The 27,908-nt window shown below is 37.8% G+C and overlaps 1 protein-coding gene across 6 annotated transcripts in view; it reads left to right on the plus strand.

The window, feature by feature from the left end:
• col12a1b (collagen, type XII, alpha 1b) overlaps positions 1 to 14,177 on the plus strand; it is a 68,322-nt gene extending 54,145 nt beyond the window's left edge. For 5 of the 6 annotated variants that reach the window (XM_026290538.1, XM_026290534.1, XM_026290536.1 and 2 more), the window contains 13 exons: positions 1,177 to 1,263; positions 2,111 to 2,164; positions 2,280 to 2,375; positions 4,968 to 5,021; positions 6,888 to 6,941; positions 7,720 to 7,773; positions 7,879 to 7,950; positions 8,578 to 8,613; positions 8,698 to 8,764; positions 9,395 to 9,577; positions 10,066 to 10,143; positions 11,104 to 11,274; positions 13,275 to 14,177. In XM_026290538.1, the coding sequence (XP_026146323.1) occupies positions 1,177 to 1,263; positions 2,111 to 2,164; positions 2,280 to 2,375; positions 4,968 to 5,021; positions 6,888 to 6,941; positions 7,720 to 7,773; positions 7,879 to 7,950; positions 8,578 to 8,613; positions 8,698 to 8,764; positions 9,395 to 9,577; positions 10,066 to 10,143; positions 11,104 to 11,274; positions 13,275 to 13,393 (1,125 nt within the window). In that variant the 3' untranslated portion in view covers positions 13,394 to 14,177. Of the gene's footprint in view, positions 1 to 1,176; positions 1,264 to 2,110; positions 2,165 to 2,279; positions 2,376 to 4,967; positions 5,022 to 6,887; positions 6,942 to 7,719; positions 7,774 to 7,878; positions 7,951 to 8,577; positions 8,614 to 8,697; positions 8,765 to 9,394; positions 9,578 to 10,065; positions 10,144 to 11,103; positions 11,275 to 11,910 lie in introns of all 6 variants that reach the window. The other variant, XM_026290537.1, reaches the window with a different exon arrangement.
• The last annotated feature ends 13,731 nt before the right edge of the window (positions 14,178 to 27,908 follow it).

Consider the following 27,908-nt stretch of genomic DNA (forward strand, 5'->3'; position numbering starts at 1 on the left):
CTGGCCAAACCGCTCGCTAATGTTAGAGCATTTCCTTTCTTTGATCTCTCCATTTTATTTGGTTTGCAACAACACACAGGTTTTAAAAGAGATGTTTGACTGTCATTCATTTGCGGTTCTTAGTTGTGAAGCGTGAAATTGTTGAATTCAAGTGCCTTTACACAATCACTATGTGTGCCTATTAATGCAAACCATGAGAGCAGCTGTGTCCAAACTCAATCTTCCATACGCAAAATATTATTATGGTACTTCTGACAGTCATAACACAAGAGGTTTTAATCAGCCGTGTTGTAGCTATGTGGCCTGTCCTCACACCCAAAGCCAAAGGATACAGAAACAAAGACAAAGATTTATGTGGAAGAAATGAGAGTTTTCCAAAACTTTGCCATAGTTGACATCATATGCAAGATCTGCACTGGTGGTGTCATCCATTTTTATTTTTTGGCCGAGGTAATTGTTATGGCTGTTAAGTCTCGCTCAAAGCTTCAGTGACATTTGACCTTATGACCAAATAACCAATTGCTGTGCTGAGAAGCATTTTCATTTTGTCTGTAAAACTTACTGATCTATTTGTGATGGGCAAATCTCTCTTTTTTTTTCCTGAATTCCCAAAAATATGGCAAAAAGTTGTTGTTATAGTATATGTAATTTGGAAACTAAAGTAGGTATCCAGGGAGGCTAGTAGGGAGTTTCATTTGTTTAACCAAAACCAGCCAGTAATCTCCAAAAATGCAAGCATTGGAGCACTTACTAATTTTTAAAGATCGGCCAGAAGCAAGACACCTCTGTATTTGCACACAAGAAAAGACATAACCTGAAAAGCTTATGTTTTGCATGATGATAAACTGCATTTTAATTTAACCAATTTATTCAGAAATCATCAGGTACATAAGCTCACAAGCGGACTCGCAACATATTTGCCTCAAATAGAGTAATGTCTGTGCTAAGGTCAGCTGCTTGAACCTAGAACCTTTTAGTTATCAGCCCCGTCAATTCAATAACTGCTGTACCTATACAGCGCCTTCCAGAACATATACGTGAATTACTACATGTCCATGAGCTAAACATTCACACAATCCACATATATCAGGAAATATTTTAGATTATTAATGGTTCCTGATGTTGTTGCTTATTCTGCCATTTGTTCTTATATTTTTCGTTTTCTCTGTCATTCAGAGAGATGAATCCAAATGTCCATCTCTTCCCAATGCCTGCACATGCACCTCAGACAGTACAGGGATCCAGGGGCCTCAAGGGCCAGTGGTAAGTCAACTGAAGTGTGCTAATAAAGATTGACAGCAAAAGGTTTCAAATGTATAGGACCAGGTTTTTACATTTTTTTAAGGTGAAAATTGTATTAATATAGTTTGGTTTGAGGTGTTTCATCCTACGAAAAGGCAAGACACTACAGGTGAAGAGGGTATTGATTTTAGCTAATAGATATCACATACTTGTCCAGCTGATTAGTCACAGTTTACAGTATTAAGACAATAGCTATATATTACAAGTTTTTTTGAAATGTTGTTTACTAAAATGCACAGATTAACATACATTTCCAGAACATAAATAATCTGAACATTGGAGAAATCCAGGTTAAAAATTATTGTTTCATTTGTTGAATAAAAACATGTTATTACAGAAAATATGTTATTGCTCATTAATAAACAAAAATACTATTACATCCAGACAAACAATAAAAATAAATTCACCATGTTTTTAGGAATTAAATTCTAAATATATATCAAGCAAATGATATACGAACAAACTCTTCTGCAAAAACCTTCAGAATTTAGTCTGAATAAAACTGTAACGTTGAATGTATGTAAGAGCTGCGGAAGTGGAGATTTCTGTTTCAGCTTTTAAAGATACAGATTGTACTTGAAATCTACAGATGCAAACAGATAAACTGTGTTTTCTTTCCCTTAGTGTGAAAGAACCCAACGTATCTTAAAATCTTAACCAGTGCATGAAAGTCAATAGTTTTATCTGTAGTGTCTTGCCTTAAAATGTCAAAATTTGAATTCATAGTTAGCATTATGTTCTTATTGATTGGACTGATATCAGGACTGTTTTCTCTGTCATTTCTCCACACATTTTCTTCCTTTCTCAGGGTGCACCTGGAAGTAAAGGACCACGAGGGGAAAGAGGAGAACCCGGTCAAGTCGTGAGTAATCTGCTTATCCTTCTTCTGTGAACAGATAATTACAGATAATTCATCAAGTTTATCTACAGGATTGAACGTTGCCATCTTCATACATTGACTCTGTTTGTTCCTGCAGGGTCCGTTGGGCCCACGTGGAGAGATGGGATTGCCTGGTCCGATGGGCCCTCCAGGACCACAGGGACCTAGTGGGCTCTCCATCCCTGGCGAGGCTGTAAGTCCATCTCAATTTTCCTCATGCATCCATTGTCTCCTCACACATTCAGAAGTCAGTAGCTGGCTGTAAATCCTTCCGCACGCCAAACAGAGATTATTCAGGTTATTTATTATCCCCGGAGTTGTAGCGGAGGCATAACTATGGCAGCGAGCTCTGGATTCAGCATTCCTGCGTGTCTGGGGGCTTTATGCTCATCAGAGCCTGATCCTGCTGCTAGCACACAAATCTCAATGGATTTATTCCCCTCTCCATTTCAGCTGCTGCGTTTTAGAGCTGTTTGCAAGCATCACTATTACTATCGCTCATACATGAGGTCAAGGCTTTGAAATAAACCAATAAGTCTATGTATTTAACATCAGTATGTAACTCGCTCTGATTCCTCAAATCATGTGGCTTTAGAAGAGGACTGCATGATACATACATAAATGCATACATGTGTATAAAATTTATCTCAAATCGCAGACACTGCAGTTGAATTGAAGTGCAAAATAAAAATCTGAATGGTTTAAGAAATTAAAACAAAAGTTATTATAGAAGTTAGGCTTTAAGTCAGTATATTTTCATACTGGAAAATAGGGGAAAATAGGGGAAAATAGGGAAGTCGTGGCCTAATGGTTAGAGCGTCGGACTCCCAATCAAAGGGTTGTGAGTTCAAGTCTCGAGCCGGACGGAATTGTGGGTGGGGGGAGTGCATGTACAGTTCTCTCTCCACCTTCAATACCACGACTTAGGTGCCCTTGAGCAAGGCATCGAACCCCCAACTGCTCCCCGGGCGCCGCAGCATAAATGGCTGCCCACTGCTCCGGGTGTGTGTTCACAGTGTGTGTGTTTGTGTTCACTGCTCTGTGTGTGTGCATTTCGGATGGGTTAAATGCAGAGCACAAATTCTGAGTATGGATCACCATACTTGGCTGAATGTCACTTTCACTCACCTTTACTCACTCACCTTCATTGAATACTACTGTTAAATAAATATTTTAGGTATAGTAATATTGCTTGTTTATTATTTTAATGTAACAATTTTTTACTTTAAATCGTTATTTAATAGTCATTGAGTGGATCACAAACAATTGGAACTGAAAGGATGGTTTGCACTTCCGTGTGAAAAGTACTTTTTCAGCTTTTGTATAATTTGTATTTTCTATTACAACGAAATCACTATTATCACTATCATAATGTATATCACAGAAAAACGTAATATTGCAATGTCAGTTTTTTCCACTATTGCGCAGTCCCAGTGCTGATGTTGATCTTAGGGATCAGATGTACAGTCATCTCACTATAATCTACATGATTGTGGTTTTAACATGTGACATCTCATCGTGTGGATTTCACTTTAGATTCAAGTTTGTTTAACTTTTACAACTTGAATTTGCCATGTTTAATCGTTTCAAGCTGCTTCATTTGGAAGGAACCTCTGAAAAAGAAGTGCTTCATGCTATGATAGTTTTGCTAATGTGACTAATGCAGTTATTGTTATCATAATAGTTGTGATGTGGACTTTTCTATAGACCTTAATCAGGTTAGACACCATTGAATGTAACACAGGTGTAAATGAGTGTGTGAAGAATAGACCTAAAGTATTTACGATGGCACACACTGTGTAAACTTACAAGATAACGTCATTTCCACAACTCTCAACAACTGTTTAATGGAGTTTTTCACGTTTCGTGGACGTTTCGTCATCTGAACAATCTGTACGTGTTAAACAACCATACAATCCACAGAACGCATTGAACTTCAATTCCTCTCAGCCTCGTTTTGATTCCTGTCAAAAAATAAATATGGCATCACCCTGACCAAGGTTCTCATAGAATGCTTTTTAAAACTTTTTTTAAAACTAAAAATGTCAAACATCTTCTTTATTGTTATTGTCCTTGGTGTAAACTTGCCTTAAAGTCTTGAATATAGCAACCCTAACACCCTAAGTCATGAGTTCCTGTGGCTCAGTGGTAGAGCATTGAATTAGCAGCGCAAAGGTAGTGGGTTCAATTCTCAAGGATCACACTGTAACAATATAAACTTCTCAATCTTCGGGAAGAAGGAGGCGGGAACCAGCAGACAATCAAATAAGATTTTAATAATCAAAATGAACACAAAACAGCGCGTCAGCCCCTCACAGACGACTGACACGCACAAATAAAAACCAAACACAACTAAAACCCAGGCCTGGTCCTCTCTCGTCCTTCACTGTTGTTGCTCCAGTTTTCTATCCTTCCATCTCCTCTGTGGGACTCGAGAACGGTGGGTCGAGCAGGTGTCGCTCATCTCCAATCACTCCACCGGCCTCGCTCCTGTTCCCACGGCTCTCGACCCTGCCCCCAGTCGTCACACACATGTACTGGTAAAAAAAAAATGTATAGCCTGATTTGGCTAAAAGCATCTGCTAAATGTAAAACCACACACAAAAATTCAGTATGATAGCACTGACTTTTGAACAGCCAAACTCTAGATATCTCGTTTCCCCTTTGTTTATGTTCTCTGAACTGATATATGTGTTTCATTTTTCTTTGGATCATGCTGAAGTGCTTTACCAAAGCTTTGGGGTCTCTTTTGACAGGTCTTTCTCCTTTTATTTTCTCCACACAGGGTCGTCCAGGTCCAAAGGGGGATCCAGGCGATGCTGGCTTACCTGGACAGAAAGTAAGTGTTGCTCTGGAGAGCCGCCCGGGTCTTAGGGGGGAAATGGGAGGCTTATTCGCTCTCCGCAGCCTGCGCTACCTCTCTGGATGAGATCCATGTGGCAAACATTAGATCATAACTCAGGAGGGGGGATGGCTGGGAGGCAGCGCTGAACAATAGTTGTAGATCACGCCACGAGATAAAATGTGGGTTGAGGCTGTAATTGCGCTGAGTCCTAATCAGTGCCACTTTGTGGTTCCCCATTAAACTCTCCCATTCTAGTTTGTTGGACTGTTTAAACTTTAGGGCATGTGTGGAGCTAGTGAAGAGGATCTTGAGATTGATTTTGGTGATTGTTTTGTAGACATAGTATGTAATATCTTAAACAAGACAAACAGCAGAATTGGTTTGGGTTGCACTACATATTGTAAATGAACTTTATGGCATCATTTATTCACTCTCATGTTCTCCCAAAACTGTATTTCTTTCATGCAACGCAACAGGAGATGTTTTGCAGAATCTTTCATGCTTTGATTTAAAAGAAAAAGACACCATAAAAATGTATCATAAAAGTCCTTACGACTTGTGCGCTGTATTCCAGTCTGAAGCCAACTATAACATATTATATAACCGAATAAATTACTATGCAAATAGAAGTGATAGCTGCAAAGCAAGTGATTTAATGATATAATTAAAACATTTTTTGTGTGTGTGGTCTATTTTTAGGACCATTAAAAAATATATATAATTATACAAATTATATAAAGAATATATGAAATAAAATAAATGTAAAAATATAATCTTGTATAGCTGTACTATCTTTAATTATTCCGATTGTAATATTTTTTTATTATTAGGATTTATTATATTTTTGTATATATTTTTAATTTCATTTAATAATTAATTCTGGCATCTTTACATGTCTTTTTGAAACTGTGAGATGTTATGTATGTATGAGTATTTTTTATTTTTTTTTAAAGACACCATTAAAGTCCACACACATTGTGGTTTGTATCCAGGAGCCGAACAAATGCCGAATGATAACTTTGTGACTGAATAAATCCCTATTAACATGAGACTTCACAGCTACAGAGGGAGGGTGATATTTTTGGCAAATAAAAACTTCATTTTCAGTCTGTTCCCAAAGACTTATAGATTTTTTATAGTGATATTTTGTCATTTTTTAAAGCTTGAAAGCTTCAGTGGCCATTATGTAAAAGAACACAATGAACATTTATCTAAGGAAAGCCTGGACGACTTGGAATGACAAGGTGATATGATTATGTGATAAATTACAATCAAAAAACATAGAAATGCGCATAGGTTCCTGGCTGGTTCCTCTGAAAAAATAAAACCTGGCAGTGCAACCCTAATGCAGTTTAAACGCAGGAGAGATGTTTATTTGAGTTAATTATCAAATAAAGAGGGAGACATAGAAAGGCAGACATTTTTTCTCACTGTTGTGGTTTTGTAAATTCTCCAGGACAGGCTGGGATATCTGATCCCTCTTAATGAAGAGTGGGCCGAGTTGTACAGGTGACCATGTTGGAGGAGTTGCTATAACAACATGCATTTAATGACTTGCAGAGAATGCAGCCAGAGTTTATAACGGCCAGTAAAACGGATCTGGAATATATTAAGTACCCTGTAAATCTAATGCCAAGACATCAAAGGAGAAGCAGGATTGACAAAAAGAAAGAAAGAAAGAAATCTAGCAAGAAGGAAATGGAAGGATATCTTGTGTGTTGGTGGGGAATTGTTTGTGGAAAGTAGTTTGATTTGTTTGGTCGGAGGTAAGCGACCTGTGCTAATGTGAACCTGGTGTGAGACTCTGGCACTGAGACTGTTAGTTTCAGCTTTTGCTTTTTCTTCCGTTCTTTCTCTAAGGGTCCACCGGGGCCGGCTGGTGCCATTGGGCCTATTGGACCGGCTGGAATACGGGTGAGTGAAGACTGTTCAGTGTACACATTAGAGTGATTCTCATAAAAATGTATTTTTTTAAGCATTATTTACCCTAAAATCAAATGAAAAAAAAAAAATTATTTAATGTCATTTTAGTTGGTGATATTATAATATTTTATATAAACCATTAAGACATTTCTTACTTATATTAAGTGAACTATATATTATTTAAAAGTATGTTTTATACATTTGCAAATTAATTTATTCTTAAATAATGAATAGCTGTAGTGCCTTTTTTTAAATAACTATTATTAAAATGTATAATATTTTTTTTAGAATAAAATATGCATTCTTCCATTGTTTTTTTAATCAAATATATTAACATTAATAATAATGAAAATAATACTAATAATACTAAAGCATTTTAATAATTATTATTATTATACTGTAAAGAACTTATACTTTGTTGTTTTAAAATAGCTTTTTTTCATACTTGCATATATAAGTAATGTACAGTAGAGTTGAGAATTCTTCTAATTATTCAAATTTATAACTGAATTTTTTTCTTTAAATAATTAAATTCAATAATTTTCATAACAATTAAGCACATTTCCCTGTAATACAGTAATAAAAAATAATATCACAATGCTAAATATCTCAAATGTCCTTAAAATAGGCTTCATGTTCTTTATTTTCATTTGGGGCACAAATAATACACAGATGTTTCTTCGAGAATCACATTAAGATGTGATTCATCTGAACGAACATGTGTGTTATCAGTCTTATGTGGATCTATACATGTATGTTATCAACACAGGGACCCCCAGGGAAGGAGGGACCCCCAGGACCCATGGGCCCACAAGGACCAATGGTATGTACTTTTTCTTTTTTAAACTTGTTTTCTTTTACTCAGATGTGAGACTGTATTGCAGACATCTGTTTTGCTGAAGACCAGAGCTGTTATTCTTTTGTTCAGGGACCCCCGGGATCCCCTGGAATGCCGGGACCTACTGGAAAGCCTGGAAAGAATGGAGATACAGGTGTTCCGGTATGAAACCTTTTGGTTTTGATGAACATATACAACAGCACGACACTGACACTGACACTGACACTAATTTGCTAAATTGGTCAGAAAAAAAGAAAACAACAATCTTTTGAATGTATCTGTTGTTTGAGAGCTGAAGTCTCCTGCTGATATTCTTTCTGAGAAAAAGACCCCAGTAAACTCATCTGTGTTTCTTCTAGATCTCTGAAACTGTGCACAGATTTGCCAAGATGTAGTGAAATCAGAAATTTCAGTATGAACTTTAGCATTTCTCATCAAATGATCTGATCGGATGTTTATATTCATTTTACAGATGAACACCCGCTGTATAACAACTAGTGACACTGTTTTTAGTCTTTTACTTCTTTTCAAAGAAACATCAGATTCAAAGTTTCTTTTAATAGTTAATTGTTAAGTCTTACAAAACACTAGTGGCACCTTTCTGTGAGAGTTAAGAAAGGAAATAGTCTAATGCGATCCACATTGTTTGCAATTCAGTTCACTAAATATTTACTCACTGAAATGCACAGTGCGGTTTTGGGCATAAGTAAGGAGTAAGCAAGTGATTTTAGTTCATGTTTGGATGTGTCATAGTCTATTTAAAGAGAAATATGATTTTCATTCATACAGGGACCTTCTGGGGTTAAAGGAGACAAAGGAGACAGAGTGAGTGATGATTTTAATATGCTTTCATCATTTCACGAGAGTTTGAGTGGAGGAGACATTAACATCTCGTATTCATCCTCCTAGGGAGACATCGCATCCCAGAGCATGATGCGCTCTATTGCCAGACAAGTGTGTGAACAGCTCGTGAACGGTAATGCATTTCATCCAGTAGACTGTTCTGAGGCAAAAAATGAATTAGAAAAGTGCATGCAAGGTTTTTTGCAATTCAGGCAATAAAGTATACTGTGAATATACACTACTGCTCAAAAGTCTGCTTACCAGGACCACTTTTAGTCAATAAAAAATACAGTGAAAACAATGTAAAATATTGAATAATATTACAATTTATTCCTTTGATGTGCAGCTGTATTTTCAACATCTTTCCTCCAGTCTTCAGTGTCACATGATCCTTCAGAAATCAATTTAATATGCTGATTTACTGCTCAAGTAATATTTCTGATGATTATCAATGTTGAAAACAGTTGTGCAGCTTCATACTTTTGTGGAAACGCCTATTTCTTTCTTCATTCTTTGATAATTAAAAAGTTCAAAGGAACAGTATTTTATTTGAAACAGAATCTTTTGTAAAGGTTGTAAATTACTGTCACTTTTGATCAGTTTACCATGCCCTTGCTCAATAAAAATGTTTTATTCTTTCAAATCCCAAACTTTTAAACAGTAGTGTACTCATGTCTGAAAGATGTTATGAGACATGATGTTCAGATGATCCCAAGGGTTACATTTCATGCAAATCTGCTGTTTCATGGTTTACATTATACAGGACAAATGGGTCGATTCAACGAAGTGCTGAACCAGATCCCCAGCAACTATCACAGCAACAGCCCAGGGCCGTCTGGCCCCCCTGGACCTCCCGGACCCATGGGACCACGCGGAGAGCCTGGTCGGATAGGCAGAAACGGCCTTCCCGGAAGTCCAGGATTGCCTGGTCAACAGGGAGAACGAGGTACCTGAAACAACATCCAAACCAAAACAGAAACAGAAACCCGTGCCAAATATAACCATGTGATTTTAATCAGCCTCAAGAACTATGGTTAGTTTGGACCACTGCCCTTGCCGTACAGTATATGCAGAAATGCTAAGACAAATAACTGATGCCTATTGAGCTGCCGTGCGGTTTGCTGTCTAAATTAATAGGAAACACTCTCTCATACACTTAAAAGTAAAGATTCTTTATTGGCATTGATGGTTCCATGAAGAACCTTTTACTTTCATAGAATCTTTCCATTCCACAAAAGCTTCTTAATTGTGGAAAAATGTTCTTCACACACACAAAAAAATGGTTCTTTTAAGAATTGTTCTTTATGGAACCCTTTATAAAATCTTGCTGCAATAGTTTAGGTAAGACATTCGGCTATGGCACATTTAACAATGTGTTGCAGATTCTATGTGTGTGTGGATTTATATATCTGTGTTTGTGTGTGTTTTCATTAGGACCAGCCGGAGAAAAGGGAGACAGAGGAAGTCCAGGCATCGGAGAGAAAGGACAGAGAGGAGCCACTGGACCACCTGGTATGTTTCATGTGCTGAAACCTAGCTTACTGCAGCTCATTTAGAGGAGGAATACAGTCCTGAAAAACTTGGAAATATCCCCCTTTTTCTTAGAAGGAGATTATGCTATATTTGAACTCACATCCACCACTTTCATTTTTAGACGCACAGAGCTGTTGGATGTGTTGCGTTTTAAGTTACGTAATACTTAAAAAATGAGCGGACATAACTCTTCCAGACTTTTCCCTCAAAGAAACTATGTCAAGTTAAATCACAGTTATATTGCGCTTCATACAATACAGATTTTTTTCAAAGCAGCTTCACAGAAATAAAAAAAAGCAGTGTTGTAAAATTTCAACACTTATAAAATTATGTCCATTTCAGCTGTAAAGCAGCTCTACATAAGATAATAAAGCCATTATTCAGGTAGACATTCATGTTTGATTTGATTGAGTGTCGATGTTAAAAAGTTCATTAGTTATGAAAAATAAAGCAGCTCTAAAGAAGACAATAGTGTCATTACTCAGATTAGAGATGTTCAGTGTTGATTCAGTTTTCTTTCAGTAACTGTGTAAAAAAAAGTTCCTCTATAATGATAAACTTTATTGAGGAATGAAAGAAAGCTGTGCTGGAGAAAATAGTGTCATTATCCAGTTCAGTATCAGTGCAGTCAAATCGAAAAGAAATGTGAAAATCAGTTCTCTTTTAAGCCCTTTTTCCTAGACAGAAACCTGTTTGCAAACAGTCATTGTTTATGCAATTCTGTTTGGTGATGACAATGGTACAGAGATTTATTTAAACTGAACATTTACACTGCAGATGAAAAATAATGTTTGTATGATTTCATGCTACAATTAATATATAAAAAAAATAAAATAAAAGAATGTCAATGTGGCACAAGTGTAATTTCTGGAAGCTAATTATCTTTAAATCAACATTTAAAGGTTGTTTCTGAGGCAATATTTTTCCTGATTTCTGTAGGCCCACCTGGTGAGTCCAGAATGGGCCCTCCTGGTTCAAGCGGCCCTCCGGGCAACCGCGGTCCACCTGGTCGCAACGGTCTTGCCGGTATTAGTGGTCCACCCGGCCCGCCTGGCTACTGTGACTCCTCTCAGTGTGTCGGTATGCAATATGACAGACAAGGTTACAGAGGTACGTCCCTCATGTTCTAGCTGTGCCCAGTGCATGACAGTAGAAATAACATTAATAGCATGTGTAGTGTAACAAAGTGCATGAACTGAGAAGAAGATGATGTAGCTAGTTACAGCTGAATAATGAATTTGACCAAACTTTTCAAAAACATGCATGAGTCATATTTCACTCCAAAATCAAAAATACAAAAAATAAAGCGCAGCCATTTTTTTTTTTTTGCTCACCAAGGCTGCTTTTGTTTGACTAAAATATTAAGACATATTTTGAAATATTTGCAATTTAAAATAACTGTTTTCTATTGTAATATGTTTTAAAATGTAATTTAATCCTGTGATACAAAGCCTGATTTTTAGCAGCTATCACTGCAGTCTACAGTGTTACTTTCTAATTCATGCATTTTAATGAATGAAATAAGATATTAATAATTGTCTGTAAAAGCCATATGCTAACTTTGAGGTCAAAATTGTTATTTAATAAGTCAGTTGTTACAAAGACATTAAATTAACTTTTCTTTTGATTTTGGAAGGTAATATGCTCCGGATTTTTACCCTCTTTAGTGTCACAGTATCAGAAGCTAATTTTGAGTTTGTGATTTGTCTGGCAAAGAATTCTAACCCCCTCTTTGACCTGTTTCAGGTTCATAAACTTTCTAAACCAGCTGTGCTGCTTACACTTTGAAATCCTGAGAAAATCACATGTTATTGGGCTCTGTGCAGATAACCAACCACGGAGATGATTAAGCGAACACTATTGAGCAAAAGCAAACAAACAAACAGATAAAAGCAACAAACAGATCACGATCTGCGGATGGGTACTAACCACAACTCACAGCCACGGGCATCAGTGACGGCAGTCAAAACAACCGAAAACAAGCTGCAGTCGGCTGGAGACGCATGACCAAAACACACAAAAACACACCAGCAGCCACAACAAATACTAACCAGGTGGATCTGTAGCCAAAACAACTGTCATATAGCATGTTAACTCCAAGAGTTGTTGTTTATCTGGACATAAACTAATCATGCCTAGTAAGTAAAGCCCAGTCCACTAAAAACAATAGTTTTAACCCCAGTAGTGAGCTTGAGTTCAGCTGCTTGCATAATGCTGACACTAGTGCCTCTTATTTTACTGCGTGCCTTAAGTGATCTCACAGACATTTGCTCAGGGCCAGTTTCTTTTTGTCCACCGGACCCTGGAGGTTTCTTTTCTTTTCTCCTTTAGTATCTACACACTCATCTTGCAAGTTTGATTTCCTAAAGGTTCATTTCTGTATCAGAGAGATCATTTCTCTTTCATTTGGCTGGAAGTAAGGGTTTAGAAGATCATGAGTGTGTGGTTGAATTATTGAGTATTCGGTTCTCATGTTGATATTTTTCTTTAGCAGGCAAATATGACCATATCAGCAGACATTAGTTTTGATAGTAATTTTACTACTTCTATAAACAAAGGATGAATTCAGGTATCAGGCAACTTTTTTGTCCAATTGGAAAAAATGGTCCAATTATCCTGAATTAACCCTATATACAAACACTGGGGTCCCAAAGTCTGAAACCTCATTGATTTTTTATTTTGGTTTTTTAATCTGGAAAACGATGTTTTGAGATTTTGAAGCTTGTGGTTTCATTTGAATCTTATGTATTTGGCAGACACTTTTATCCAAGTTGGTTAGATTGTATTCAAATTATTTATGTTGTCAGCATGTGCACTGGCTAGGAATTGAACCCATGACCTTGTGTGAGTTGTAGGGGAAAACAAAGTTGAAGATCTTTCATCTAATTAGTAATTTAAAAAATTGTGATGTAATTTGGAAGGACTTTCACTTGAGGTTTCAGGCTTTTAGACCCTGCTGTGTGTAAAGTACATACATAAAGCTCTGACCCATTTTCAACTCATCGACAAGCAGTTTCTAACCCCTTCCACTTACCGTAGCCAGACTGAGAACATTTTAAGAAATTTGTTTGTTGAGTGACTCAATTGGCCATTGCCGTATTTCCAAGCAGAACAGTTTCCACCTGATGCCGAGCAAATAGTCCCAATCCCAGAAGAAGACTTTGAGATCTCACCAAACCAACGGCGCAAGCGGTCACTGCCAGAGACGGGATCTGAAAGGAAAGATTGATAAAAAAAAAAAAGGTGGGGGGCGGGGTTCATTGGCTCATGTAATTTGTTTGTTGACATTTTGAAGGCTTGTACAGATAATTTAACCATTCAGACCGTGTGTGAATTCAGCAGATCAGACGCATGAATCTCCTAATATAACCTCAAAGCTTCTTTCTGTACTCCATCGCTTGTAAAATCGCATTGAATATGTGTCCGATTGGAATCACTGACGTGTCACACATCGCAGCGTGCAGGTGAAAGGTGTTTGATAATTTATTAACTTTGAAGGGTTTCCAAAGATCATCGCCTCTTCCAGCCATCTGCATAATCACCAATCATCATTTATGTACCAATACACATTATTATCCATTTTTGTCTTCATTCACCTGAGAGATTGTCTTTGTTTTTGTTTTTTGTTTTTTTTTAACATCTGCAGTAAAACATGCCCTCCATCACGATATTATAAATCAGATATTGATCATATTGGATGAATGTTTGATTTAAGCTCACAGCTGATTTTACCAAAGGTGGAATTGCATGTCTGTGGTGTATATTTAGTATGTATTTTTGTTTTTTATTTTCATTTGTAGTTGTTTCTTTTCCTTTTTTAATCCAGAATATAGTTGTTGTAATTGTTGTTTTATCGGTATCAAATGCAGTTTTGGCATTTGCGCGCAAGACTATATATATAGTATTGCTGCTTCATGTTTGTAACTGCACATTGTGAATTCCACAGCCTTATTTTCTTATTTATTTCTGAAACAGAGGAGGCATTTTTCAATAAAACTACTGAAAATATGAAATGTGCCTTTTTATTCTTGCAAAAGATTCACATTTCATTGCTGGTGTTATTTGATAAAGGGCTCATGAGATCCAAATGCTGGCTTTTAGCCCATGCATGAGATCTAAAATTTAGCATGTTACTAAAACTTGAAAGAATTTAAAAAGTAACTTCATTGCTTTCAAGCCTACATGAAAGGTTATTGGCTTTGATTTGTCTTACCCCAACCTTCTGGTTTCAAAAGGAAATGCTACAAAAAGAATAGTTACACATTTGACCTAATTGTCTGATTTTACTATTTTAGCCCAATCAAGAAAATTACCCATGACATCAATTTGTAGGGAATCAGAAGGGAAAATTCTAAACATTACACTTGTGTTTGTTTGTTTCTACTAAACAAAACCGTAAATCGAGTGGTTATGACATCATTGGCAGGTGACACAATTACACTTTGGACATGGTCCGTGTCACTAGTTAAAATCGCTTATTTCTCAGGATTTAAACATTTGGGATCATGTAAGTATCAGCATATATAACACTGCTCTAGTGGTTTTGGGATATTTTAATGAAAATAATTCTTACATATTGTGCCCTTAATTTGATACTTTAACATTTTGTTCAACATAAATTTGATGACCAGTTTGTCTCAGAATTTGAGACACACACACATGAATCAGCTGAATTGTTGAACGGAATAAATTGCAAAAAATGTATGGAGAAAAAAATAAAGTTATCAGCACAGTGGCCGCATTGTAAGTATTGTAATAATTATTGCATTTATTTCCTGTGACCAATACAGCTTGTTTTCATTCTCGGGCCATAAAGCACATTGATTCTTCTTTTTGCATTCAAGTATTTTTTTTGATCAAATTAAGCACAAATTCATCTGCTTCATATTGAAGGGAGCAGATTTGATCTTTGCAGCCATTGTAATTCGGGAACTAAATTTCACATGACAAATATTAAACGCATGTGTACAAAGTCTCTTTTTCCCATAAGGAACCACTTCAGAATGGACTGGAAGCTTCTATTAAGGACTTCATTGATTTATTGCCAAAATTGTTGCATAATAGCCCACATTTAATGTTGTTCAGACACATGAATGTGTCCACAGTCCAGATAAGTTCACTGATTTAGAGAAGCGTCTCATAACTGTGAGCAGCTTCCAGCAGCGCCGGTCTGGAATTTAATTTGAAAGGCATGATGGATCTGACGGCGGTACTACAGTGTTCGGCAATGGACGTGTTTGAAGTCTGTCCAGACATGCCATCGAGAGGAATGCATCATGACCTCTGATGGTGTCAAAATATAAAACACATTATCAGTAAGAGTCAAGGGTTGGTGAAGATTTGCAGTGTAAAATGACCTCAAAGATGATTCCATCCTTCCGACATTATGATGCTCAACGGATTTGAAAGGTATTTAGATGCTTAAACAAATGGTCATCATACAGTACGTCCTCTTCTTTAAATTGCTCAAAAGCGTGCAGGTATTGTAAATAATGTATGGGTGCTCTACTTAAACTACACCATAACATTAGCAAAATGCCCACAGAGAAAGAAAAAATCGTATTATTTATTCATAAACAATATTATGTATGCATTAATAATATGGAGAAGAGCAGCGTGAACATTTAGCTCAACATCTCCCTTTGTATCCCACAGAAGCAAAGTCATACAGTACAGGTTTTGAACTACACGTGGGTGAGTAAATGATGACAGACTTTTAACATTTGGGAGAACAGTTCCTTTAAATAGGTTTCAAAATGCGGTACACAGATGTGAGAATAAAAACGGCACATTAAAAACTGTAGAAAGAAATCTGACTTGAAAATAAATGACTTGTCCAATAAGTCTAACAAAGAGATGTTCCACACATTATTGATTATAAATAATAAAGCATCTTTGAAGATATTGAGGTCATAAAGTATTGGCAAAAATGAGCAAAGGCAATAAAGAAGTGCTAGTTTTATTCAGAGGCCCAAACTGAGTGAAATTATGCAATTTTGTGCAGTTGCTGTAAGATGAAATTTTGATAGCTTGTGTAAAGGAAATCAACGTTTTTATAAATGTATAGAAGACTACTTAAAAATGCATATAAATATCAGTTTTCACTCCATATCTACATAAGATGCTTGATTTTATGATCAAAGCTCTGTAGTTTCAAAACATATAATACAATGCAAAACAATGACATATGAGCGATGTTCCTCAAAAGATGAGATTTGAGATGTTTTCAATGCTTGGAAAGATTATTCCTCCACTGAGGAGCAGTAAAGGTTTTGGAAACAAATATTCTTCAAAAGCCTCATGATCATACTTAATACTCACATTTGACCAAATGATGATGGAGGCGCGTCCACAAGCAGCGGCTTCTCTCTCTCCCGTCAGAACAGTGTTTTCGTGTTTTTTCTCTTGTGAGTCACAGTGTTTTTGTACGTCTTCATCGCATCTACCTGTCTTTAAGCACACATACAGTCGTGAGTTTCTGCTCAATGTAGGCCGAACTGTTTAGAGTTAAACTCTGTGCACGCCAAAGATCTGTGGGATCTCGCTCTGCTCCGGAGGCCTTCACCATCACCTACCCACCACTGCTTCATCTCGCCGCCAGCAGAGGTGCCACTGTGGGGATGTTGTGGCCTAATGGTTAGAGAGTTTAACTCCTAACCCTAAGGTTTTGGGTTTGAGTCTCAGGCCAGCAATACCATGACTGAGGTGCCCTTGAGCAAGGCACCGAATCCCCAACTGCCCCCCGGGTGCCGCAGCATAAATGGCTGCCCACTGCTCCGGGTGTGTGTTCACGGTTTGTGTGTGTTCACTGCTGTGTGTGTATGCACTTTGGATGGGTTAAATGCAGAGCACGGATTCTGAGTATGGGTGACCAAACTTGGCTGTATGTCACGTCACTTTCACAAGCGGCATGAGAGGAACCAGAAAAGGGGTATCCAGGCTAGGCTAACGGCTAACCCACACAAGCAGGCTATCCCTGCTTACGCTCTTTGGACAATAAACTGGACTACATCTGATTACTATAACCACACAGACTTAAACCAACACATTGACTTTCCAACATGAGGTAAAAACATTTTGGATTTTGTTTACACCACCCAGAAAAGAGCTTACAAAGCCCTCCCCCTCCCCCACCTCGGAGCCTCAGACCACATCATTGTCATGCTAATGCCTGCATACAGAACGCTCGTTAAAGTCGCCAAACCAGTTCGCAAAGAAGATACAAGAGTGGCCGGAAGGGTCATAAGATGCTCTTCAAGATTGTTTTGACACCACTGACTGGAATATGTTTAAGCAGGCTGCCACATACAGTTACACCACAGACCTCCAAGAGTAGTCATTGCCTACATCAACAAGTGTACTGATGATGTAACAGTTATAAAGACAATCACTGTCAGGGGCCAACCAGAAACCGTGGATGACAGGGGAGATCTACAGACTCCTGAAGATGTGTAACGCTGCCTTCAGAGCTGGAGATGAGGTGGGCCTGAGGACATCACCTGAGGACATCGCCTATCCCGTGGCATCAGAGAGGCTAAAAGACTATAGCCCATCAATTCAGCAACAGCAGACACTCGGAGCCTGTGGCAGGTGATATAGACCATTATGGACTACAAGCCCCCACCGTGAACCTGTGACAGCACCATCTTCCTGCTGAATGATCTGAATGTCATCTTCGCTCACTTTGAGACACAAAACAGCACCACTGCACAGAAGACTCCACCTCCTCCCCTCTGGCGATCAAGTGATGATGCTGTCCCCAGACAGAGTGAGGAGATCCCTCAGCAGGATCAATGCATGCAAAGCTCCAGGTCCTGACAACATTCCTGGGCGTGTATGGAGAGACTGTGCAATGGAACTCACTGATGTCTTCACATACATTTTCAACATCTCACTAAGTCAGGCTGTTGTCCCCACATGCTTCAAAGCTACCACCATCATCCCGAAGAAGCCGTCTCCATCCTGCTTCAATGACTACCGTCCAGTTGCTCTTACCCCTATTCTCATGAAGTGCTTTGAACATCTAGTCATGCACTACCTCAAGTCTGCCCCCCCCCCCTGCACCCCTTCCAGTTTGCATATCGGTCCAACCGCTCAACCAATGATGCCATCGCCACTTCCCTCCAGCATTCACACATCTACAGAAAAAAGGCTCATACGTTAGAATGCTGTTCATAGATTTCAGTTCAGCATTCAACACTATCATCCCTCTACAGCTCATCAACAAATGTTCCAACTGGAGCTCAACACTTCGCTGTGCAACTGGCTGTTAGACTTTCTGACTGGAAGACCCCAGGCAGTACGGGTCGGCAGCAACACATCCAGCACCATCAGACTGAACACTGGGGCCCCCAAGGATGTGTGCTGAGCCCCCTCCTCTTCACTCTGCTGACACACGACTGCACACCTTCACACAACTCCAACCTCTTTATTAAGTTTGCAGATGACACGACTGTGGTGGGTCTCATTAGCAACAGAGATGAGACAAACTACAGGAGCGTGGTAAGCCACCTGGCCAGGTGGTGCAGTGACAACAATCTCTCTCTGAACGTGGAGAAGATGAAGGAGATTGTTGTTGACTTCAGGAGAGTGCACACTCAGTATGCTCCTCTGACCATCAACAGTACGACTGTGGAGAGAGTGAGCAGCACCAAGTTTCTGGGTGTGCACATCACAGAGGACCTCTCCTGGACTGACAACACCACAGCACTGGCCAAGAAAGCATAGTGGCATCTCTACTTCCTTCACAAACTGAGAAGAACCAGAGCCCCGGACCGCATCATGTGCATCTTCTACAGAGGAACCATCGAGAGCCTCCTGACTAGCTGCATCACTGTGTGGTATGGCGCCTTCAACGTGTCCTGCCGGGATACTCTTCAACGCATAGTGAGAGCAGCTGAGATGATCACTGGGGTCTCTCTCCCCTCCCTCCAGGACATTTACAGAACCCACCTCACCTGTAAAGCCCTCTGCATCACAAGTAATACCACCCACCTGTCACACACCATCAGGGAGGAGATTGTGGAGTCTTCAGGCCAGGACCAGCAGACTGAAGGACAGCTTCATTCAGCAGGCTGTCAGGAAGCTGAACTCCCTTCTGCCCCCCGCCCCCCCCCCCCCCCTTTTCCCAACGCACCACTGAACTCTATACTTCAGTCCCCACAACCCAACCCACTGAGACCTGCACCAGACACTTTGTACAGCATTGGTCGGCTCACTACCTCATTCAGCAGTTAAATTACTTTATTCAACTACCTCTTCTGTCAGTTTCAATAAAGAACTGCTCTCTGACATTTTTTGACACTTTATTCAGACTGAATAAGCTCTTTTGCACTAAATTTTTAAATAAATTAAATTTATGCATTTAGCAGACGCTTTTTTCCAAAGCGACTTACAGTGCATTCAGGCTATCAATTTTTACATATCATGTGTTCCCAGGGAATCGAACCCCCAACCTTGCGCTTGCTATGCTAAGGCAGTGCTCTACCAGTTGAGCTACAGGAACACTACAATCATTATATCTGCACTATTTACGTCACTGGTTACGTCATCTGCCATGTGCCTTGAGCTGCTTTATTTATATTTCTTTTTACATGACCTATTTGTATATTTGTATGGCTGTACTTTATATTTTATTATCTGTATTTAATGTTCTACTGTTAGTGTTATCTGTATACACCAAGGGTCTGAGAGTAACGCAATTTAAATTCTCTGTATGTATGTACTGTACATGTGGAAGAATTGACAATAAAGCAGACTTGACTTGACTTGACTTAACACGATTTAAAACAATAATAATAATAATGGATAATTATAAGTTGCTTCAGTCCAGAAGGTGTTATGTTGATGATTTGGAGGCTTTAGCTTGACTGGTCACTGGGTTCAGAAAGTTTTAAGTGAACAATACAATTACAATTTGTCATTTTTGGCTGTACCATTGTTTAATCACAGTTGCAGCCATTAGTGAACACACTGCCAGTGGCACGATTCGATTATAAAAGCTTCCCTCTTGGAAAACCTTGCCCAACACGGCCTGCAGACTTATGACTCGTTTGAGGGTTTAATGCGAGCGCATTGTTCACTCACACCCGGGAACATCACAGAACTGAAGAAAGAGCTCAAGCCTCCTGCAGGGAGCTTTCAACACTCGCTGACGGATGCTTCCAAAACACAGAGGGGTACGAACGAGAAATAACCCAACACTATTCTTTTCAGCTTCTTCTTGATCGCTGAGCTCCAACTTATATTGATGCGACAGCCAAACATGACTTCATGGAAAGAAAGCAGGAGGAATCTGGCAGCTCTGGCTGCTCACGCAGCAGAAGGGGGTCCAAGCGCTCCAATTAGTTTCAGTGCATGCTAGTCTGCAGAAATGAATATCCTGATATCCTTACCGACATACAAGAGCAAAGATGAATGAAATGCTTAGACTCAGACCTCAGTTGGAGCTGAGTGGAGGTGGACGGTATTTTTAATTCAGTCATAGAGACTTTCCTCTCGATTCTATAGCTCAAGCATGACATCATCTGAGATCATTCTCAGAGCCAATGGTTACTCAGTGCAAGTGGTAGGAAAAAGTAGTTAAAAACGAAAGGCTTTTTGGAGTAACTGAATTGTTGAAATCTATTATAGAGCTTCTTTGGAAGGTTTGTTGACATTATCATTATCAATTGGTAAAGGTTAAAGTATCTTTTGTGGGTATTTCAAAGCAGGGTAGCACAAAATATCTAGCTGACCAAATGTGATTATTTGACCACAAAACCCTACGATTTAAATGAATAGGCTTTGAATGAAAGGGTTGCACTGTTGTCCTTTATAGATTTTGATGTTCTCAGTGAGTGAATGCTCTGAATGAACTCTATTTCTGGGAATAGTCTAATTTTGGTTGGATTTAAATTAATTTATGATGGAAACAGTAACATTTGAACAATTTCAAAAGAGTTCGTTAGTAATATTTTTTTTTATATATAATACTTTTATTCAGCAAGAATGCATGAAATTGGTCAAAGTGTCAGTAAATACCTGTTTTGATTTCAAACTCATTTGAATTAAATTCTAATTAATATATTCAAATAGAATATATTCAATATATTCAAATAGAAAACAGTATTACTACTGTATTATATTTAAATAAATGCAGCTTTGATGAGCAGAAGAGACTTGTATAAAAAAGTTTACTTTTAGCTTGGATGTTACTCCACTTGCAAAAAGCAATGAGAAGATCCTTTTTCACTATTTTATGTATTTTATGTGATTTTATTCATTTAGGTGATCAGTTGTGATGTGAACTTCAGCTCTTGCACTTACACTAACCATGTAAAAGCATTTATGCAGCATTCTTAAACATTAGGTCTGTTCTGTAGAAATCATGGACTCATCTATGAAAATGTTGTCTTGGGCGCTGTGACTTTGTTGATTGGAAGTTGATTATTTTCTGGCTCTGCTGTTCTCAAAGCATTATGAAACCAGATAATAAGAGACTTGTTGGAAAGATGTGAACTTGCATCCATTTTGTCTATTATTTTTCACATTTTGTCCATTACAAAAACATATTTCATATAAATGAGCAATTTTAGGTTGCATTTATCTTTTACTAGTTCAGTAGAGACTTTGAGGATGTTCTTGAGTAGAAGCAACAGTTTATTTCTGAGGTTACTTCCCTTTGTTATCGAAATGGGCTGGACGTAATCACAGCTATAATTCTATAATATGATATAATTATAACATTACAAAAACCACGTCTGCATTAAAATAGCACTGTAATGTAAAACAAACCCTGATCTCATCAAATGTGTCCAATATTGTTTATACAGACTTTGTTAAATTGTGTTTACAGTGTGTTCACCATGGTATAGCATTCAAAATATTGTGTAGACGTTATGAAATTGGTAAAAAAATTCCATTGAAACGTATTGCGGAAAAAATGTAAAACTTGACTTCAGTAGCAGAAGGGTTAGCTCATAATTAACATACTGTTAAACCAAAATAAACACATACGTATGAGAAACACTGGAGGAACTATACAGTCATGAATTATTGCAGATGGAGTGCGTTTTATAATTTTCATCAAAAAAATGTAAATCAAAACCAACTGATTTATGTTTACATACACAGTTCTTCTCCTATTGTGGGCGATTCATCAGTGCATGTTATTGTAAAGAATTAAAAATGTTTGCCTTCCTCATTTTTCAAAAACGTAATAACCTTTGGGGCAATATTTTATAGCTTAAAACCCATATATATACATATATATATATATATATATATATATATATATATATATATATATATATATATATATATATATATTATGTTTTTGAAAGTCTCCTATGCTCATCAAGGCTGCATTTATTTAATCAAAAATGACTATTTTCCATTGGAATATATTGTAAAATATAATTTGTTCCTGTAATGCAAAGCTGAATTTTGTGAGTTTTTATTGTCACATGATCCTTCAGAAATCATTCTAATATGAAACACTTCTAATTTTCAGAGTTGAAAACAACTGCTTCATATTTTTGTGGAAACCATGCTACGGCACTTTTTTATTTTCAGGATTCTTTGATAAATAGACATTTTAAATGAGCCGCATTATTTAAAATAGAAATCTTTTGTAACATTTTAAATATCACTTCTGATCAGTTTAACGTCCTTGTTGGGTAAAATTGCCCTATTTAACAAATGTGGCTGTTGCAGTGCTGATCACTGACTGTGACTTGTGTTGAATCTGGAAGATGTCTTTAATAGAAGACGGTTTTAGTATTTAGATGGACGTGTTAGTGTTTTAATATTTCGAATCCTATAAAGTGCTCTGTGACATACAGTAACACACAGTCTGAAGGCGGCCTGATGGTGGTTTGATGGGAGTTAATTGCGCACTAAGAACAAACACTGGAGCAGCTGAAGGTGTTTGGCGGATCAGGGTGGTCTGTGAAATCATTTCCTCTCTATCCTGTTATGGGCTCTTCATTTAGTAGACCTGCCGGAGACCTTCTCTGCTGTGTATCAGAACATCTGGGATGTGTCAGAGCCATTTACAAAAAACGCATGCATATGGAAAATGATAAATTGACTTCAATGAAATGATTTTTGTTGTCGTCTGACCTCAGACCACAAACACACACACCTTAGTGACTTGCCTTTTGTTGAGTGAAGGCGTGCTTTGATTTGCTGTAGATTAGCAAAACTTGGACTAGACTGTAAAAAGATTATTGTAGAACGTTTTACAAGAAAACACTATTTCAGTCTGTCCAATTTCACATTTGATTCAATGTCGTAATTAATTGTGAAATTTATTAGCAATCTCTGAACATTTTATTTTTCAGTGTAGCAAATGCTGGGAAAGTTATCAGGCCAAGTCGTCTTTGCTTTGGCAAACACAGTGTATTTGGTGGCTTAATTTGCTGAGGTGTTTATTGAATTAGCAGACATTATATAATATATTCTAATAGCTAGGCCAAACCTGAAGCTTTTCCTTAATGCACTAATAATGGTCTGAACGCCACTTGAGCTATTAAGATCTGCCTGAAATGCATCTTTTTAGCCTATTATAGGTTTAACTTATTAGGGCCTATAAATGAAGGCATTTGTTTGAATCACAACCAATGGTTTTTAAAACCCCTTAATCATTCTTCAAGATCCCTTTGCACTGATCTTGGACTGTGTGTCTGTCCATTTACTGTGAAATACGATTGGGATGAGATGTCAACTCCCTTATGTGAATAAACAACTGGCCCGCTCTGACTGAATCAAGCGACTCATAATAAAGCACATGTGTCTGTCTGATCTGATATGACACTGGCAAACAATGTATTGACAATAAAAAGATGCAAATGTTTTCAATTGCATGTCACTTTCCCTAAATGTCACAGCGTAATGTTTTTTATGCATTTGTTTACTCTCGTTATGAGGAGATATATGCTTGACGTTTAGCCGTTTGACTGATTCAGCGGTCCTTCTTTGTTATGGACGATTCCAGCTGTGAAAGAACCAGAACATCTCTGAAACCTCTTACAGTCTGCTGCATTCTGCAAGTGGTGCTCATTAAGGCAAGCATCGCTATTACTATTACTCATAATTAGGGTTCATTTAAACTTTGGCAATGCACCTCTGAGCTACAGGTTGATTAATAGCTCAAACTGTGCTTTTTTAAGCACTTAGGACTCTTTTTTTTAGGATTTTTCCATCAACCACAGAGCAATGTTCTACCAAGACCCTGAATATCACAGCAATAATGAATTTTGCACGGGCAAACATGACTTTCACATTCTTCTAAAACCATGTAGTCAGGAATGTTTTGTGTGTTTGTTTCCTTTATGTGAACTGATTTGGAGAAATTTTACTTTATATCACTTGCTCTGCAGTGAATGGGTGCCGTCAGAATGAGAGAGAAGTAATCCACATCACTCCAGCCCACCAGTTAACACCTAGTAAAATAAAAGCTTGTAAGAGTCCATAATCCATTATGATGCTTTCTCCAGTGAAAAACACATCTCCAAATCTCCTGTTGTTTCTCACATTAAAATCCTGTTTTTAATTTTACTAAACGGTGCTATCTTGATTCAGACCATACGACTTTTTCATTGGAGAATGCAGTATTATGGATTATGGAGTTGTATTTTAGCCAGAAGCAATGTAAAAAAATGTCTTGATTAATTTGTTTATCACATGAGATGTTAATTGATGGACTGGAGTGCTGTAGATCATTGTGATGTTTTTATCAGCTGCTTGGACTCTCATTCTGACGGCACCCATTCACACTGCAGAGGATCCATTGGTGAGCAAGTGAATTAATGCTTAATTTCTCCAAATCTGTTCTGTTGAAAAAACAAACTAATTGGCATCTTGGATGGCCTGAGGGTGACTTTCAGCAAATTAAAAATTTTGGGGTGAACTATTCCTTTAATTGACTCACTTTTCTTAATTACAGTCTTTTCCAACTACAGCTCTTTAAAGAGATGTTAGGCATTGTGTTAGATCGGAGCACTGTCATCCTGGCCAACTCAAATAGCATTTAACAAGTGATCTACGCTATAATAGACTTTCCATGATCGTCCCCAAAGAATTATTGTGCGTTTGGCATGAAAACGGCCATCTGTCAGAAATAAGTGGGGTCACAGGGATGATTTCACTCTGCTGTAATTAGACACATGTGCATGTGCCCACCAAAACACCTGCTTGATCTTTACTAGTGATTGGTGATAAATTCGATTCAAACAAGCGTTGGAGCTGCAGGGAATGCTGAGTAATTCCCTTTCCATTCCACAGCGATTATTCATGTTACACAAGACTCTCCGATGTGTCATTATCCAGCATTTACGTTCATCATTTGACTGTAATCGGCTGGATTTCCTGATGCACAGACACAGCTGTGTGCAGGTGTGCTGTGGGAAGGGGTCTCTCTCAGGACAATTGTAAAACAATCTTTGAGTTAGATGTGTTCTGTTCTTAGGTTTCACCACTGAAAAAAGTGTTTCTTCCCCATTAATCTGTATTTTCTTTGTTCTTTAATTACTCTAGTTATCTGGCTGTTTCTTCAACCTTTGGGCAACCTTAAGCTGTGTATATTAGAATGATTTCTGAAGACTGGAGGAATGATGATGTTGATGCTGAAAATTCGGCTTTTTTTCAGCTAACCTTTAAAGATAGAAAATCTAGGCTTGGTACATAAAATTCATTATTAAAGACAAGCAGCAAAAATTATGATAAAGGCATGGTTTCTCAGACAGATGTATAGTGGCCATCATGGATTAAAAAGAAAAATAGTTTCTCTGTTAGATTGAATAAATACAGTCCTCTGGGACATACAAGTGCCCACATTTGAAGAAACACCCAATTACATGGGCATTTGCCTCATCCAGACGCGTGATGTAGTGGACTAGTAATTACATGAATCAGAACTATCAGGGGACTTTTATTCTAAACTACGTATTGAAAGATATATTTTTAAGGCTTTTTACTGAAACTGGTTCTCAACAAGCAGCTCAATAAAAGCTGCCAAACAAGCAACCAAACAGACATGTAAAACATTATAAAAAAATACAATTTGTTATTATTACATCCACCACCTACATTAAAAACCATGAAACCAATGCAGATTAAACAAATTGGAAGATTCACACCACAAGACCAAAGATGCATGTGAGGCGCTAATGTGATTAAACTCAACCCACCCATTTTCCAAATATGATTTGGTGTCTCTCAACAGCTAGTAATAAATCAAGCACAGTTGAGCTCAAGAGTGAAAAAAACTCTCAAACCGCAATTAAGTGTACTTTACAGCAGTGGACTGAGAACAGCAGCCAGTTATCAGGACCTCGAGTCTACAAAATCAGTAGCAGCGCTCTGTGTTCTGACGCGGCCCGTGGAGAGATTAATGATGCCTGGAGCTCTGTTGACTTTGGAGAAGAACTACAGAGCCAGTCTGATGGAGAAAACGCCACTGATTAATTGCAGGAAAAGTGCCTTCCTCATAACGCTGAATCATTCATACTTGGGTCCGACTTTGGCAGCTTTTGTACTTTCAAAAGGCTGTGCATATCTGGCATTAACTTTTCATCAAGTCCTGGGCGGATTCGGGTGTTGGGTTCATTTTGACGTTGAGTTAGCGATTTGTCAGATATGTTGATTTGACTCTCGCTGCTCCAGTGATATTTCTCCGGGAGCAAGAGAGAGATTTCTTTGTGCAAGAAAAACAGTTTAAGTCTTTAGCATTATTTGGATGGGATTCGTTTCTTAAACAGTATTTAAATCATAATTTCTTCGACTGAATCCATAGTTTGGAAAGTTGGCAGTATCCAAAAGGTTCAGTGGGCAGTCAGAAGATTCACACACTATGTGAAAATTACCTTTAATCATGGTATTTGACAAAGGTTATAATAAATGAGGAGAAGCTTTGCGAAATAACAATACCCGGGACTAGATTTCTCAAAGGACGGCTGTATTAGAAGAAAAACGGTATGGAATTTGCTCCGTAATTATTATAGAGGTTGTGCAAGAAAAAAAAAAAAGATTTAGATTCCAATGGGATTGAAATCATAAAGAACCAGCCTCAGCACAACACAAATTTGCGCAATTGCTTCTTTCTGAACAGGACTATAGTTGTACTTTGCATTATAGAGTTCGTGCTGTGCCGCAATTATATTTAATAGCACTGAAAAACATATGCAACCATGTTTCAAATAGCCTGTGATTATGTATTGTTTTTTTTTTGTTTAAATAAAAAATATTAATATGGAAAATTGTGGCATGAAAACTAATAGAAAATAATACTGATGTGATGCTATAAAGAATGTTAAACAAATCAATCAATCATTATCTAAAAATTTAATTAGTGGTGTTTATTCAGTCAGTCATCGTGATTACTTTTGCTCATTTTAAGCGAAAAGGCTAATTCATTTCACTTGGCTGATGAAAAAAACCCAGAGGCAGAGGTTGCATAGCAGCAATCAATAAACCTCCCAGAACTCCTAACAACTGCATAGCAATATGCTGAAAACCACAAACTTTCTTTAGAAATTATTCATCTTTCTCTCTCTCTCTCTCTCGTTTGCCATTGATGTGAACAGGATTACACCTCACTGGAAATCTTCTGTCTGAGTTTGCCATTTCAGGATGAATTGGCTGCATGTGGTGGCAATGAAGTGAGGTGAGGTAAGAAATGGGACTGAAGGTCATGAGAAGATGTAGTTTGGACGTTGGAGTCACAGAGAAAGAGAAATTGTCCAATGTCTCCCGGGAGGAAA

Source organism: Carassius auratus, chromosome 20 (assembly GCF_003368295.1).
Source record: "Carassius auratus strain Wakin chromosome 20, ASM336829v1, whole genome shotgun sequence".
Classification (NCBI taxonomy): domain Eukaryota; kingdom Metazoa; phylum Chordata; class Actinopteri; order Cypriniformes; family Cyprinidae; genus Carassius; species Carassius auratus.